At 39.1% G+C, this 16781-nt stretch overlaps 1 protein-coding gene across 3 annotated transcripts in view; it reads right to left on the bottom strand.

Moving 5' to 3' along the window:
- RSU1 (Ras suppressor protein 1) overlaps positions 1-16781 on the bottom strand; it is a 94140-nt gene that overhangs the window by 55221 nt on the left and 22138 nt on the right. For all 3 annotated transcript variants that reach the window (XR_016467811.1, XM_031614474.2, XM_031614475.2), the window contains 4 exons: positions 15853-15971; positions 14317-14399; positions 13932-14046; positions 1571-1703 (listed from right to left, as the gene is read on the bottom strand). Coding sequence is in view for 2 of the 3 variants with exons in the window: in XM_031614474.2 (XP_031470334.2) it covers positions 1571-1703; positions 13932-14046; positions 14317-14399; positions 15853-15971 (450 nt within the window). In the remaining variant the exon portion in view is untranslated. The remainder of the gene's footprint in view (positions 1-1570; positions 1704-13931; positions 14047-14316; positions 14400-15852; positions 15972-16781) is intronic.

The raw sequence follows: 16781 nt of genomic DNA on the forward strand, positions 1-16781 counted from the left end.
TTAGACAACAAGACACCATTACACCTCAGCAGCAATGAGACAGCAAACATAACAGGGCTTATTTAAAACAAAGAGCAACAGTTACAATAACTGATGAACGTCAGAAGATTTGGGTTGCAAAAAAAGAGTTACTCAAGCGGTTTATTACTCAACAGCTATAAAGTCATTCCTTACTATCTTTTTTTATTTTTATTTATAAGTACTTTTTTTTTTTAGAAGTACCTACCAAGAGCTCCCCCAAAAACTTACTGTGTGTCAAATACTTATTTCAGTCCTTGAAACTCTGCTATCTGCATGAGAACTGCATGAAAGACCATAATTTATACTTCTCAAAGATAAATACAAAACCGATCATAAGAAATTACAACATAAGTTATCAGAAAACTTAGATGCAGGTATACAATGGACTGTGGGGATACTCTAAGATGACAGATAGCTGCCACCTTGTACCATGTCTGCTGTACAGAACACTACCAGAAGAAAAGTAGTACAGCCTACATGAATAATCTTGAGAACTATGCATTACCAGATAAAGATCAGGACATTTCTGAGGCACAGTTTTTGTAGCCACATTCTCAGCTATGATTCTTATCACTTAAATTCTTTTAATGAAGAACAGCATACAAAAGCCACTACTGGATAATTTATAGTTTCATACAGAAATTCAGATCTCAGTTACTTAATTGGAACCCCAAAACCTTCCCCTACTTAGGCTTTTTTGGTAATTGAGTTGACAGCTACCATTTAAGAACTCTCATAAATACCCCTAAATTACTAACATACATTTTTAAGTAAAGGGGTATAATACCAAAAATTAAGTTTCCAACCTAGCAGTTGTACTGTCTGTTATATTACCTACTGCTTCTAGGAAGATAGCATTGAAGTAGTTACCAGACACAGAAGTAACTTCCCATCTGAAGTTTTACTGTGGACTGGTAACACGAATATTTTCAGTGCAAATAAATACTTTAATTCAGTGAATTATTAAAGACATTATTTCCCAAACAAATATTCTGCATTTGTACAAACTTTAGAATTAAAATGAGAAGCCCAGCAGAAGGGCTATTTTATCCAATTACACTGTTGAAGAAAGCTCTAGTATCTATATTTGAATTAGCAAAGTTAGGGACTTAAGTAAACCGGTCCAGATTAAAAAGTCTGAATTCTGGACATTTTTTTCAACACACAACAACTCACAGCCAAAGCCATCAATGAACACTTATTTCAATCTATAAAACCTTATTGCACTTACTTAAAATTAACATCCCTGAGGCTTGTAATTCTTGCTCTTTTACCTTCCTCATGTTACCTAATAGCTCTTAGAAAGAAACAACAAACGTAGGAAAATATTGAGCAATATCTGTACTTCCTTAACATGCCTAAATCACATTTATTTACTCTTCTTTTAGCAAAACTCTTCAATATAAGTTTACAGTTTGCATATTTGACCCAAATCCCTAGCTAATGTGTGGATTATGAAAGAAGGGTGTAGCTGATAACATTTTGCTAAGCACACTACAGGAAAAAAATCCATCACTGATAGCACAGAACAGTGTGACATGATACTTACTATTTGTATGTTTCTGATCGAATGTACTCAAAAACATGAGACACTCCCAACTGGAACTGGTCAGCTATAGGGGTCACCCAAGGATTGTTCTCTGCTTTGAAGACTTGCTTCTGACCAGTCAAATCCAAATTACCTGAAGAAATAGCATAGGAAAAAAAAAAAATGAAATACAAAAAAGTTTAAAGACACATCTTGCTGTGAATAAAACACCATTCATTTTGGAGAGTACAAACATAATCAAAGGAAACATTTCAGGTTTAATGGAGTGGAAAAGGAGGACAGAGCAGATCCCACCATGACAGATGCAGTTGCACAATATTCGTTTCAGTGATACAACATATTGCACGGCAGGATTGAATTCAGACTGCTATGTGTAATATTTATTCACTGCGTTAGTTTGAAGCAGAGCTTAATTACTGGATAGCTTTTGGGATGTCCTGCACAGGAATACATTCAGTCAGCAATGCCAGAACAAGTGATTAAGAACCTGGGGCTTTCTGATGCCTCTCTCTGAACTTCCCAGCTCTATCGCAGCACCAGAAGTTTCACATTACCATACCATTAAACATACCCTTTAGGCCTACAGGACAAGTCAGCAAGACATCCCTGTCTGCCATGGCCTGCTGGAATGAACGGTGAATGACATTACAGTAAGATTTAATTCTGCTGAAGCTTAATGTTGCAAAGCATTTCTCAATGACTACTCCAAACACCACGCCAACACGATGCCCAATGGGCTTCTTGCCTAGCCATTGAAATAAGTATTCTTTGAATTAAATTTAAAAATATATATATATATTTGCTACCATCTCAAATCTTTACTTTGCGAATTTTGTGACTAATTGAGTCCCAGCACTACTGCTAGAAAGGAAAGTCACAAATACAAAAAGAAAAACAAAACAACAGAAAACCATGGGAAATGAAACAAAAAAAATTCAAGGTTTTAAAGAACAATTAAGCCAAGCTGTCACAGAATTCTAAAAGCAACCTGATCTGTTCATTCTATAAAACAAAAGGCACCTGTGTAAGTCGCATGAGGACTAATGTATGCTACAGGCTCCTGCCAGCCCTTTGCATTTCCCCATGTTCTGCATTCCTGCTAATCATTACTGTGCTTTTCTTAATACAAAGGGTTAATGCAATTAGAGTAAAGGCAGACCATTATATTCTGTGAAAAGATGTCATACATCTCATATCGCCTATCAACAACTTACCATTACCTTGCCCAGCTCATCTGTCAGCTGTCTGAGGCCTGTTCTTTTTAAATAACGACACGCAGGAAGCATCTCACCCTGTCAGTCAGCAGCAATTGCCCTAACTGCCTCATGCTCCGGTGCACCCAGTTAGGGGCCTCACACCCATCTCCTTTATTATGGGACGTGCAACTCTGGTGTTGTAGCAAGGATCAGGAAGCAGGATTAAGCACTGTGACAACGAGGACCTAATAAGCTAGAAGGTGGGCTGCAGGAATCTGTTCGGGCTGGCTGAAGACAGCCTCAATGCTCTCTACTCAGTTGTAAGGCACAGGCCTCCAGGGAGAGCGGCCGCGCCGCAATGAGCAGCAGCCCTCTGGCCAGCACTGCTATGAAGATCATGCATCACTCAGAGGTGTACTTTGCAACAGCAAATTGGATTTTCCATTTTATTACCTGCAAAAAAATTACATGTGCTTCTCTCCAACACTATCAATGCTGTAAGTACTCGCTTATAATTAGAGCTCAGTAAGTACTTCGTCAAGATGAAATGATGCATCTGTGTACAGCTAACAAAAGTAGTTAAAATCATGGAGAAAAATCTGACCCCGTTATGCGTCAAATTTAATGTAGCCTACAAGAACAAGCAACACACTCCCAAAACCTCAGTAGCAAGTTTCTTAGCTGAATTCTGAAGCCCCAAGCTGTTTCAGAAATGTACAGTCCAAGGAATGCTGCCGTATGTTTCCCATCTCCATGGGAAGCACGCCCACTTCTCATCTTAAATACCACATGCCCACTTAAATGTAATTAATTGAAATAAATACTATTCTACTAAAGTCAAAGAAACCCTACAGAAAAAAGAGATCTGCTCCAGCAAAATGAACTGTTGACCTCCACGTCAAAGCAATCTCTTCATTTCTCTCTGCCTTCTGTTTGCCCCAGAAGATAGCGGGCGCAGCTAGAGATATTATACCTTTCACAAGGATAACATTAATCATAGTATGGACAATACTGGAGCACCCTCAACACTGGACCCAGACCAAGCTCTCCCAGCTCAGGAGGTAGTTCTGCACCTCCACCAGGAGCAGTTGCTTGGGGAGCTGGCAGCCAGTGTGGGGGGTAGCTGGCACCTCACCCAAAGGGCTTATCAAATAATTTAATGAAGCATTGTACTGTGAAACGTAACCACCCTTCTGTCTCTGGGGCAAGCCATCACCAGAGAACAGGTGCTCTTCCACAGGAGGAGTAAAGGAGGGCTGTCCATAAGAAAGGAAGAAGAATGAGGCACTGAATATTTTGAACTCTCCTCATACAATACCAAATTTCTATCTGGAAATCTCTGTAGGCAATGAAGAGCAAAAAATTAGGTATGGTAGAGAGAGCTTGTCCCACCTTAGCAACACTGGGTGAAGGACGAAGCCTACCACTCCTGCCACAAGTCAAGTAAACGGAGTACAAAGAAGCCTCACAATTAAATAGTGAAACATAGGATAAGAACGTGCCACTGGTCACATCATCTCAGAAGAGGTCAAGTCCTGGCATCCTTTCTGGGTATCCAGCCAAATCACCTGTGAGCTGCACCACTGCCAATGCAAGCCTGGCAGTGCAAGGCAGAGGCCTGAATCTGCCTGCAGCAACAGCTCCAACATGGGCATGGCTGAGCCATGCTGTGCAGCTGGACACCTCACAGATGCATTCCCTCCAAACTTGTCTAAATATGTTTTTTTGTTGTTGTTTTATGGCAGCACTGTGCTAAGAAATACCCTTATTCTATCCCTGTGGCATCAGATCCATGGGCCAGGGAAAGAGATGTGGCAGATGTGCCTTTATGCACAGTGTCCAGCAGCAGCAGCACTCTGCCTCCAGGCTTTAAGGAACTTTATATACTGTTCTGCCACACAGATCACATCAAAGCCCTCTGATATTTTCAGTAAGCAAAAGACAGGATTGCTTCTAGTAAAAATCCAGCACTGAAGATTCAATCACAATGTATTTTAGAATTGGAGACTGCACTGGTCATTATTGGTGTTTTTTTCCATTCACATCACCTTATCAAAAACAATCAATTAATCATTAATGAGATTTAGTGTAAGTAGTAGACCACAACTGTATTTCTTTATAATGGACTCAAGCACACGCCCTCCTGGGTGACGTTTCAGGGAAAAGGCCGCTACGCTTCCCCTGCTCTTCTCTCAATAAATCTACCCTGCATGTGATCTCAAGCATGTTAGTTAATGTTTGTTGTTATTTTCCTCAGAGCTGTTGAAATAAAAGTAGTTTGTGTGAACACTCATATTTTGTTCTACTGCTTGCAAAGGCCAGAAGAGCTCATAAAAGCAGATAAAATGTTGCCTCCCCCAGTCTTGTTTGCAGAAAATAAGTGTCAGACCCAGCGACAAGGCAACATATCACTCTAAGGGTGTCTCCAGACTTACCAGGCTCCTCCTGTCCATTAGATCTAGCCTGCAAGCACCCCTTACATTCAACTATAAGTCCCTCATCCTCTTGTGATATATGGTATATCAGATGTATATTATTTACCTAATTGATATATATTTTGAGTGTGCTAAGGTATGATTAGTATACATAGGCATTACTTCAGTACAAACAAAGTGGAAAAGAATGAATGCAACTGACTTGTCCTTTCCACTCCAATGCCCCTTGGCAACATTTTATATATTTTCAAAAATTAAAAGGTGAAATAAAGTAATTAAACAACTCTGACATTTGAAAAGTGAGCATTAGCATTCAGCATAAGAAGCATGATCCTAGCTGTAAAATGCCAGATCAACGCTTCTTTGTAGTGGTTTAAATTCATCCCTAGTGGAGCTTCATTAAAATCAATAGAATTCCAGCTGAAATAATTTGGGGCCTGTATACTGCTACGTTTCCCTTCTGGTTCCTACTGATACCCTGCCTCACTTCCAGCTTAGACTTTACAGTACCAACCTCCAGGAGAGTCCTCAAGCAGAAACACATTCATTTCAGTTATTCCTCTTAAGATTGCAATTTAAATGTTCTTTCCTTTTACAACACAAAGATCTTACTCTTTCAGTGTCATACAATAGGACAGGAGGAATGAAATAAAATTAATTTCTTTATTTAGATATAAATACCCTTGAATCCTGTTTTATTAAAGGCTAAGCAAGGGATCAGTCTACTATAATAAATTTAAACTTAAGTTGTATGTAAAAATATGTCTGTCCTGGATTGTTTTAGATTTGCTTTACACTACAGGGCTTATAATTTTTATTACTTTTGCGGCATGTGCTTTCCCACTGAAGAGAGAGAGATTGGTTCAAGTGTGGGGGTGGAAGAAATGTCATGACTATTATATCATAAAAATGATACCAATGCAATTAACTGTGAATACCATCTTAAATTCTATGTTTAAAAAAAAGAAAACATATAGATTCCTATGCCATAGAATGAATGTTATCAAAAGCAAATGATTTTTTACACAAGTCTTAAGTGCATGTAAGCTGTGGATCATTAACTCGTATCATCCCTATAAAAGGGAAGATCATCTCTGCTTTGAAGACACGTATCACTTTTGAAGGAGTAACAGAAGAGAGGAGGCTTAAACGGTGCTTATAAGGGAGCAGTAAGGAGACACAGCAAAGGAAGGACTTGTACATAAGCAAAGTGTGACTCAGTAGTCTCTGGCATCAGATAAAATTATCATGAAAATAGTGTGATAACAAATCTACAGCTCCATGACATTGTTGAGAATACACATTTTGTTAATGAGATACCATGGACTAAAAGAAAACAACCAGTAAACCCAAACCTAGACTGAAGCCTCCAGAAAATTAATCCCAGCAACATTTTTGTCCTCTGGCCTGTAAGTTATTTTACCAAAGAAGCTCTAACAGTATCATGTGAAGTCATCAGTACATCAGACAATCCTGAATTGTATTGGTGTTGATTTTGTTTTGACAGAAGTTGTCTGTTTTACTTAACAGAGAAAACAGGTTCAAGTCTCAAATAACAAGTCAGATCAAGTACATGCTAGTAAGCCAAACCTTCTCCACAGCATCTGTCAGACAGAAGCAGGATGCAAGCTTTCTTCCGGCTGCATTTCTGACCACTCAGATAGGAATGCTGAAGCCTTGCCTGCGAGTGTAAGACGGGAAGCCCCAGGAGAAGTCTGAATGAACAATACGAAAGGCAGACACTGAAGCCTAAGCCCATTCTCAGTTCTACAATTACTTTCAGGAACAGAAAACAAGAGTACAGACATGATCACATCACATTATTCTGAGTTTTGAGACTTAAGTGAAAATTTCCAATAATGAGTTCAGAGATTAGACCCTGTCTTGAATTTTCTCTTGAATACATCTAACAGCTGAGCTTTGCCCAACTATTTCTGCATCAGATCAGGAACTGAAATGTTTAACAAAGACAGTTCAAACAGAAAAACATGCGGTCTGAAAAACATTAGGAGATGGAGATTCTGCCACTGGTGTTTTGTTCAAACAGCTCATCACTTTGTTAAAACACATTCTTCATTTCTGTTCTGGAATGCCTCAGTTCCCCAATACTGCAGCTTTCCCTTCTACAAGTAAGAAAGACTGTGCTTTTTCCTCAGGCACCAAGGTCAGTGCAGAAGGAGGGCAGGAGGCGCCCCAGGTGCAGAGCACAAGTTCCCTGCAGTCCATGGGTACCAAAAGGAGCAGATGTCCACATGCAGCCATGGAGGAGCCCACGCAGCAGCAGTGGATGATGCCTACAGGAGCTGCAGCCCACAAAGAGCCCCTGCAGGAGGAACAGGTTCAGGACAGAGTTGCAGATCGTGGGGAGCAGCCTGTGGTGGGGCAAGAGGGCTGGGGGAGCTGCTGCCTGTGGGGGCAGTGCTGGAGCAGTGCCTGAAGACAGGCCCTGTGGTATGGAAATGTGTTGGAGCAGTGCTTGAAGCCCATGTGGGATCAGGAAAGACTGTATCCTGTGGGAAGGACCCCACGTGGAACAGGGGCTAGATTATGAAAGAGCACCAAAGACAAAGCAGTATGGACTGACTGCAGCCCCATTCCTTGTTTCCTGTGCTGAAGAAGGTGGAGGAGGTAGAAGAGGGTGGATGAGTGCAAGGTGTTTTTAGTTTGCCTTTAGTTCTCACTCCTGTACTGTTATTAGCAGGCAGTAATTTATATAAAATCCCCTCAGTTTAGTCTGTTTGCCTGTAATAGTAATGGGTGGGCAATCCCCCGTCATTATCCCAATCTTTGATCCCTTTTCCATCATACTTTCTTTTTTCCTCCTCTTCCTTTGAGGAGAGGGAGCAAGAGAAACAAAGCAAAAGCACACATTATATCTTGAATTCTTTACCCTTGAAGTCAAGGTGAGGTGAAACGAGGCCAAATGGTACTGCTTCAGCCACTGCTTTCATAATGCTAAGGGAAGAGGATTTTACTCTCAAGCATCTCAACCTTTCATAGGGCTGAATTCACTTTGTCTTCTGAGATATTTACATGAAATTCCAACAAAATAACAAAGGTCAGCCAGAATCATTATAGCAAAGCATAATGGAGAAGGTAACAGTAGGAGACTTTCACTCAAGAACGCGTTAGAATTGAAGATGAAGCCTAGGAAAACAAGAGAATGTATGAAATATCAAACTTCTCCCTTAACATTTCAAGTATTAAGTACAGCAGGAATATAGACCTAATCTGACAAATCCACAGTTCCATATCCAAATCAGAGTAAGACTGGTAAACTCACCTGGATGAACCCCTGGCAATTTCTACCACTGCTCCCCACAATAAATCTGACATCAGCAGGATGAGAAGTACAAACAATAAGCAATAGTAACATTCACAGATGACAGCCACCAAGCAGGACCTCATCCAGCTGAGTGCACGAGGTTCTGCCCTCAGCCCTCAGCCTGCACTAACAGCTCATACTGCCACACAACAAACCTCGCTGCATTGGCAGCCAAAGCCCCAGCGTGTGCAGCCTGCAAGCACAGGTACCAAGGCAACCAGGCTCATGGCACTGTGTGGGTAGCTACAGGGAAGCAGAGAAGAAACAGCATTCTGACAAAAATCCAAGAAATTATTTCCAAGTGTTTTCTATATTCTTTCTAGCGTCACTCCAAATGACTTCTGGCCAGGCTAGATTAATTTCTCCAACATTCTTAATACAAGTAAGAGAGACCCCTGGCTACACAACCTATAAGAATTTGGAGGTTTTAGTTTTCTTCTTTGAAAGGTGAAACTGCTGGAAATACCATTTACTTCATTGCTCCTTGTAACAAACACACAGTGCTGATGAGGATCTCCAGGAGCACACCAGCAGTCACTGCAGCAGGCTCCCAGTGTGTCAGCTGAGAATCCAAGAGACACAATGCACCACAGATGGGGTTTGGAATAAAGAGAATTAACATGATATCGAAGCAGTTAAGCATCAGAGCTGCTTCAATAGAACAGGAAGAATTACAGGCTTAGAGGATCAGCATCCCAATTTATTTTGAAATATGTTGCATATTTTACCAACTTCAGACTCCCAGGGGATTCTCAATTACACAAGAATTCAACAAAGCATTCTCTCACTGAAGGGTCCCTATCAGATCAAAATCTAGTTAATATAAGTTCAAAAAGGATTCATTGTACCTTCAAAATTTCCACTTAAACATAGCTTGCACAGTATTCAGCAGAATGAACCCAACTTTAGGTGCTATGAAAAGCATAAAAAGAATGTTTAACAACAACAAAAAACATAGCTGTGACTGGCTCTAGCTACACTACTCTTACTACAGTTCCCACAGAAGAGATACAATTATTTGCTGATAGAAGCATTATTTTATGCTGATGATACTTGGAATCACAATGCAATCAACATGAGAAAAGGCTACACACACACTGTAGTCATCTGAGAAGCAACAGTAGGATTTGCCTATTTTTAAAACTAATATAAGATGAAAATGGATTTTTGAAGTTGGGCAAGAACTACAGCAGTGTGAGGAAATGAATACCTGTGGTGTAAGCCTAACAGATGGGCTACAGAAAATATCTTTCAAACATCTTTCTGGGTATAATGGAGCTTTGCAGAGTTCTTCCCATATGCCTCAATACTCACCAAGTGAGACATGGAACCAGTCAACTACATGAAAATCTATTTATGTTTATTTTTAAGCTTAAACTAAACCTGAAATGAGAAATACAACAACAGCATTCACAAATCCTGTAAAACACTTTCCTTCTATAAATAATTTGACTACAACCTATCTTGTTAAGTACATTATTCCTTAACTAGTAATAACTGTCCTATTGACCATCCTGGAAAACAAGTTCTTTTGTTTATCCACTGCTAAGTTTATTAAAGCTTCTTATTATCTCCCACCAGTCTAGCCTTAGTCTTCAAAGTAGAAGCAGGTCTGGTTTCTTTTTAATTGGCAAGGTATGCACTTGGTGTTCCAGCACTCAAAGCCAGTGCCCAGAGCCCGAGACACTCAGCTTCCAACAAGTGTCACAACCTGCCACGTGCAGATGTGAACAGCGCTGCGACACAGAGTGCAGTGGTCATCGATACTGGAAGAAGAAAAGTTTGGTGCTTACCTGAAGAATATTTAGAGAAGAAATATCTTTTGTGAAATAAGTGATTCTTATGCTTGCACATGCCTGTTATAATTACCTAAGTAAACTGCTATTTCAATTAATATTAACTTGAGCAAATAACTGCAGCAACTACTTTGTGTAATTCATAAATTCCAGCCATTTCAAAAGCCTAAGGATTCCTTGAACTTTCTATTTAAAGCCAGTCCTTTATTCAAAGAAGATAATTCAGCCCTTTGAAATTAAAGAAATGATGAAAGAATTACTTAACCACTCTGAGACACAGATTTAATTTATAGAAATGTTTTATTCTCCATAAAAGGAAACATGACTACTGTCCCTCAAGTTTATGTGGCTGTTCTAAAGGGATGAGTTTCCTACTTCTCAAACACGCCTTTCACTTAACTGTTCCTACCACTGCAACCCACCACTCCAGGAAATCATTTCATCAACTAGAATTGTATTGAAGACTTAAAAGCCATTGATTCCAACATTAAGTTGATAATTAAACATGGATCCTTAGAAAACACTATACTTTCCCTATGCCAAAATAAGGGAGAACCCTGCACACGTGTTGGCAGCATGCTGATCAACACAGCCGACATTGAAATATGTGTTTTAAAAATCACACCATTTATTTTCACATCAAAAACGCAAACCTAGGGGTAAGTTGCACGCACAGGGCAGCTATTTACATTTGGCTACAACTTTGTGAATACTTGTGCATCACATACTTAATCTTACACTGCTGAATCTGCTAAGAAACTCTCTTAAGAGTCACATACAGGTCCATACAACGAACTTAAAATGCTCTCATTGATCTTACTAATTGTGTCTGCCACTGTATATGGTTCTTCTTTCTATTCAGCTTTCTTCCCAAACACTATTCCAATTGTTAAATGGTCAGAATACACAAAGTGACAGATTTAGTGCTTCCTTGGCAATTTATATAACTGACTGCAACTCTGTTGTTGCACTGAATCATGATTTGTCTCACAATGCAGCACATAACCTTTTAAATGCTAGGGAAAAAAATGCCAGCGCCTCTTTAAAGTTTATATATGACTGCCCACCACCATTCCTCATGAACGGGGTTTTGAGAGACAAATGATAAAAACAAGCTGTGAATTCCTCCCACCTACTCCCGGCCATTTCCTGCATTCATCATCCACACATACTGTATTTACAGACAAGCATCCTCACCACGAGCACCAATACACCATTCAGTCTCCTCACTTCCTCCCAGACAAGAATCCTTTCCTCAGCCTAACAGGAGCAGCACTGCTATGTGCAGACCAGGGCAATTCAGACAGGCCCCAGCCCTGACTGATTCATGACACACTCAGTCACCTCAGGTGGAATTAGCACAGACAACACAGGTTTATCTACTGCTATCTCAGTTCCAAAACATTGACCCCACTGCCTGTGTATGGCCTTTTCTCATACCTGCCTTACCATCCATGTCTTCCTCTGAACTCACTTCCATTACCTTTTAGATTCAGATCACTGTATTCCCTCCCCCTCTCATCCAGAAAAGCTGGTTTATTTGGCTGTTTATATTGTGCCCATCTCCCTGGTAAATGAACAGCTAATGAGTCACTGTTGTCCACCACTGCCCGAGCTACTAATGCTCATAATGCAGTCACAAGCCTTCAGAACCTTTAATTAAGAAAGCAATAATGAGAGAGGAAAGACTGTTTACTTTAAACGGACCAGCAATGCCTCCAATTAATGAAATAGGACCTGCTCATTGAAAAGCTATTTATCCAACATGCACTGCACAAAGTATTTGGATAATTCTTACATTATAATTCAATTTTAGAAATGTAGGAGGGAGAAGTCAGGAAGTAGATATTTTTCCCACAAATGGCACCTACGGAATTAGTAGTCCATTCATTAGGGTTTAACACCACCTTCATCAGTATATTTTAAAACCATCTGCAAAGGAATGCTTCTCTAAATTGTCCTTATTTGCAAAAGGGCAAACAGGGCTGCAGACCTGAGGTTACTTCCAGCCATTCAACAGACTCATTAGCTCCTATCTTAGCTCAAAGACCAGCTCCGAAGCCCACTTGGGGTCCTATTTATCAAACCCCATTCCCTAAATGCTTGCTTAAATGTCTAATAAACAAGCAAAACATTTTTTCTCGACTTCAGAGCAACGTTCTTTGGAAATATATCACAAAATTTGAGTTATTTTAGGTATTTGATATAATTCTAGTAATAGATGTGGTATAAACTGCAATACAAATTAGGCCAACTAATCACGAATGAGGATCCTGGGCAAGACCATAAAATGAAACACTGAAAAATTCATGCATGGCTGAAAAGTATAGTCTATAGAAGAGCAGTTACATAATAAAGAACAGAGATGACAAGCTGTGTCAGTGCACCTTGCCTGGATCAGGTAGGTCAAAACTACAAGTCCTTTTCCCACCAAATTAGTAGCAATAGAATGCGAACTAGAAAGGAAAAATGCTTCCCTTATCTATTTGAAATTGTGCAGATCAGTGCAAAACAAACATCAGAAATTTTGTTTTAAGTGTTTCCATTTAGTTTGGACAACAACAGTAAAACCATTTAAAATGAATTTGCTGTTATGCATGTTTAGAGCATTCAATTAGCCACAGAAGGCGGCTAGACTCAGTTCAGCATTTAGTTACCACTTTCCAGAAAAAAAGCAAGGCTGTAACTTCGAAATCTACAGAAATGTACAGATATTGTACATGTCTAAAACATTACTGCAGTTCAAAGAGATATTATAAATATGACTAACCAAAAGTAAAAGCTATACCTCAGTGTCATGGAATAAAATCTGAATCTATAGGAAAAAGCAGCTTTCATACACCATGGAAAAAAAAAGGATAGATCATGTCTGCTACATGATCTATCTATCAACAAAATTATGGTAGGTAAATTAGTCAAAATAAACGTCCATTTTGCCTTTGCCACTCACATCAAAGGGAATACTGCAATGCAAATTCATCAAAATCAATACTTCAGTTTCTAAGAGAAATTCTACCTTCTAGGTTGAAAGGATTTACTGTATATGAAATAATCAGAACTACAAATGGCCAATAATGCAAATTCAAAGTACGTCATCAACCAGCTCCACTGCTTCAAAAGCTCTTAACTCACTACTGCAGGCCACTGAAAGAGAGAATTGAAAAATCCCTCTGACTTAGCTAATATTTTCTTCATGTCGATCAAACTTTACAAGAACAGTCACAAATAAGTCACTTATACTGTTTAACATAATTTTGGCTGATCCAAATAGTGTTTTCAAAATCCAAACAGAGAAAATAACAGTTTAACAGATCCTGTATTTATGATATATTATAAAAAGCAGAACTGGCAGTCGGGTCTACTAATATACAAGGTATATATAACAGGTAAAAATCTAATAAAATGAAACAAGCAACATCTTCTGGCCCTTCCTAAACAGCCAGTAGTTGTGAAAGAGTATTTCTTTGGGGGAAAGCAAGTATTTACCAGCAATTATAACTTCAGCACAATAATTTCTTAAGGGTTTAACAACAGGCTTAGTTTCAGAGGAAATACAGTGCATTATTATTGCTATTATTCAAATAAATAAATGATCATTCACGATCTTACCTAGTTCTGGGGGCAACACAGTAAGACGATTTCCCTGGATATGAAGTTCCTTAAGCTGAGTGAGCTCCCCAATTTCTTTAGGCAGTGATATCAGGTCATTATCTCTAAGACTCAGCTAAGAGTGAACATAAAGAAGTCAGAACAATTTTTGGTTAGCCTAAAGCAGCCTAAAACTGAACTATACTCTATCTTGCCTCCCCCCACTTCTGAACACTCGATTCTTTCAATTTATTTACAAGTGTCTGCTGATGAACAAGAAACAGTTCCAGGTTTAGTGGTCTATTCCTGAAAACACACTCTACTACTTCTCAAATTGACTAGATTCTATTCCTACAAGCATTGCAAAAGTGAATTGATTTTCCAGGAATTTAGATAAATTACTTACTATCTGCAACTTTGTGAGCTTCCCAATATCTGGCGGCAGGATTTCAAAATCGTTGTCACTTAGATAGAGTGCACGCAGGGTGGCTGCAAATTAAATAGCAATATATAAACAGGGTGGCATATAACCCAACCATTTGAGGTCTAATCAATAAAAGGGAGTCAGGTTTGATTAATAACCCTGACTTGGTGAAAAGCCTTTGACATACCCAGGGCTCACAATAATAACAAGCAGGTCAAACTTAGATTTACTGGCTTATTACATTGTTGGTGAGTTCAGGAAAACATCTATATTCAAAAGGACTGACACAATTAACAATTTCTACAATAGTAGACTGTGGCAGGTTCTGGCATATAGTCTCAATGCTCAGCTGTCAGAATGGAGTCATTACTCTTTATTATCCCCTGATTCTTATTTATCACACCAATCTGCATCCTAAACAAACATAAAAAAATCAGCTGAGTTTATGGACAAATACACATCTATATTCAGCTCTATAGAAAGCACAGAATAAGGCTGGGAAAGAGTTCTTAGAAGGGAGTAATACAGCAGGCTCAAACCACATAATTTGTAATTTACACAGTGCCCATGAAATACACAGGAGAAAAAGTGAGATGACCTAGCACAACTTTATATACTGAATAAGCATACTTGACAGGTTTTTGAAAAAAAGAAGAAATTAAAATGGAAACTCATGAAGAGAGAGGAGATTGTGATTCTCTCATGCACTTTATTCCTGCTCCTTTTATTTCATTATATGTGACTATTTTTAATGAAGCTTACTTATGAATTTCCTTCTGTCAGGTTACAACCACAAAATCTGTTTCAGACTGCAGCATCCCTTCCTCTCCCCTCATTTATCACTCGTGCTAGTTAATGCACTGATCTTGAAGCTACTTCAGCTTAGTACCCAGAAATGACTGGTAAGGTAGCAGCAGAAACACTGAAAGCCAGAAAGTGCCAGAATTCAAGTTGCTTAGGCAACCATAATGCAACTCTTCTGCACATATGCATTACAATATCTTTAACTATGTGAGCATATTTTCTAACATGAGCAAAGATCAGCTCAGTTCTGCTATCCGTCTGCCAAACCTTGTAACCTTAGCATGTTTTTTGAATGTTTTTAACATATTGATCACTTTAACACCCCCAAGCTGTTAAAACTGTTTCCATAATTAACCATCTCAAACACAATTGTTTCCAGAGTCAACATAAAACAGTTGCTTTTCAAAACAGTTATTCTCCTCTGGAGCTCGTGAGCCTACACAGTGTTTGAACTGAGTATGGGGACAAGGGAAATATTACTCAGAAGAAAAATAAGTAAGTCTTCTCATGTCCAAAGATGTCAGGTAACTGTATATCAGTGATAAATATCGTTGAATTGTATAGAAATATTCAGGAGGTATTCAAAGACGAAAAACATAAATAACAGAAAAAGTCTGTTAGAGTTTGGTCTCCATCAAATAAATTTCAACTGCAGAAAGCAAAGCACCACATCACAAAGATTTGTAGAGTTTTTTTTTTTAAAAAGTTCCTTACTCAGATAGAAGAAGTTTCCAGGTAGAGAATTTTCATTTAAGTTGTTGTAAGTCAAGTCAAGAACCTCCAGTGCTGGTAAAGATCCAAACCCCCTTGGCAAGGTATTTAATCTGTTCATGCTGTATGTGAGAGGAAAAAAAAACAAAACATGACATCAGTATGCTTTTCATCTGGCAGGCATAATGAACAACATTTTCATTTCTAAAAAATCTAACTTACACCAGACTTCATTTTTCTTTTGTTTTGTTTGCTATAAGGTACCAAGCAACTCTTCTGTGATGCAGACTTCTCTAAGCTCTCACTTCAAAAAGTATTTCCAAAATTTATGTCTTCATTATACAGGCAGCCTGCAATTGGTCCTTGGCAGGTGAGCCATCTTCTAGCTAACTAAACCATGAATCACCATTTTGTATCTCACAGCATCTTGACCATCTGCTACCCCCCACATCAGGTATTTCTTCACCACATTACCAGACACAAGGAGGAATACTTCAGCTCCATGGCGTTTACACCCATTGGAAGCTGCTGTTCTTAAGACTATCACATTTATGCTTTCACTATAAGTGCACAGGGAACACAACACAAAAAGAAGTTGCCCCACTGATTGATAAGGGCTCAAGTCTAAACACAGCTCATTCAACAAGTCTTACAGGGTTCAGGATAGCAATTCCCATTGGCAACAGCCATAACTATAAGGGGAAAACTGACAGAATGAAAAGATTTGTCTGATAACCTGAAGCAGACAGTCTACAGAAGACAATAACTTCCATCTAAACTCAAATGGCTGGAATTGAAGGACTGAGATAACATCTAGAGTGGCTGCAATGAGGAAGGATGGCAAGCAGCTGGAGATGATGTTCAAACACCCTCACTGTTTGTAGATAAAGTAGAGCTCTGGCTGATTACCACTGAACTACCAGTTTGTTATT

This window comes from Phasianus colchicus, chromosome 6, assembly GCF_987193195.1.
Source record: "Phasianus colchicus chromosome 6, bPhaCol1.hap1.1, whole genome shotgun sequence".
Lineage (NCBI taxonomy): Eukaryota > Metazoa > Chordata > Aves > Galliformes > Phasianidae > Phasianus > Phasianus colchicus.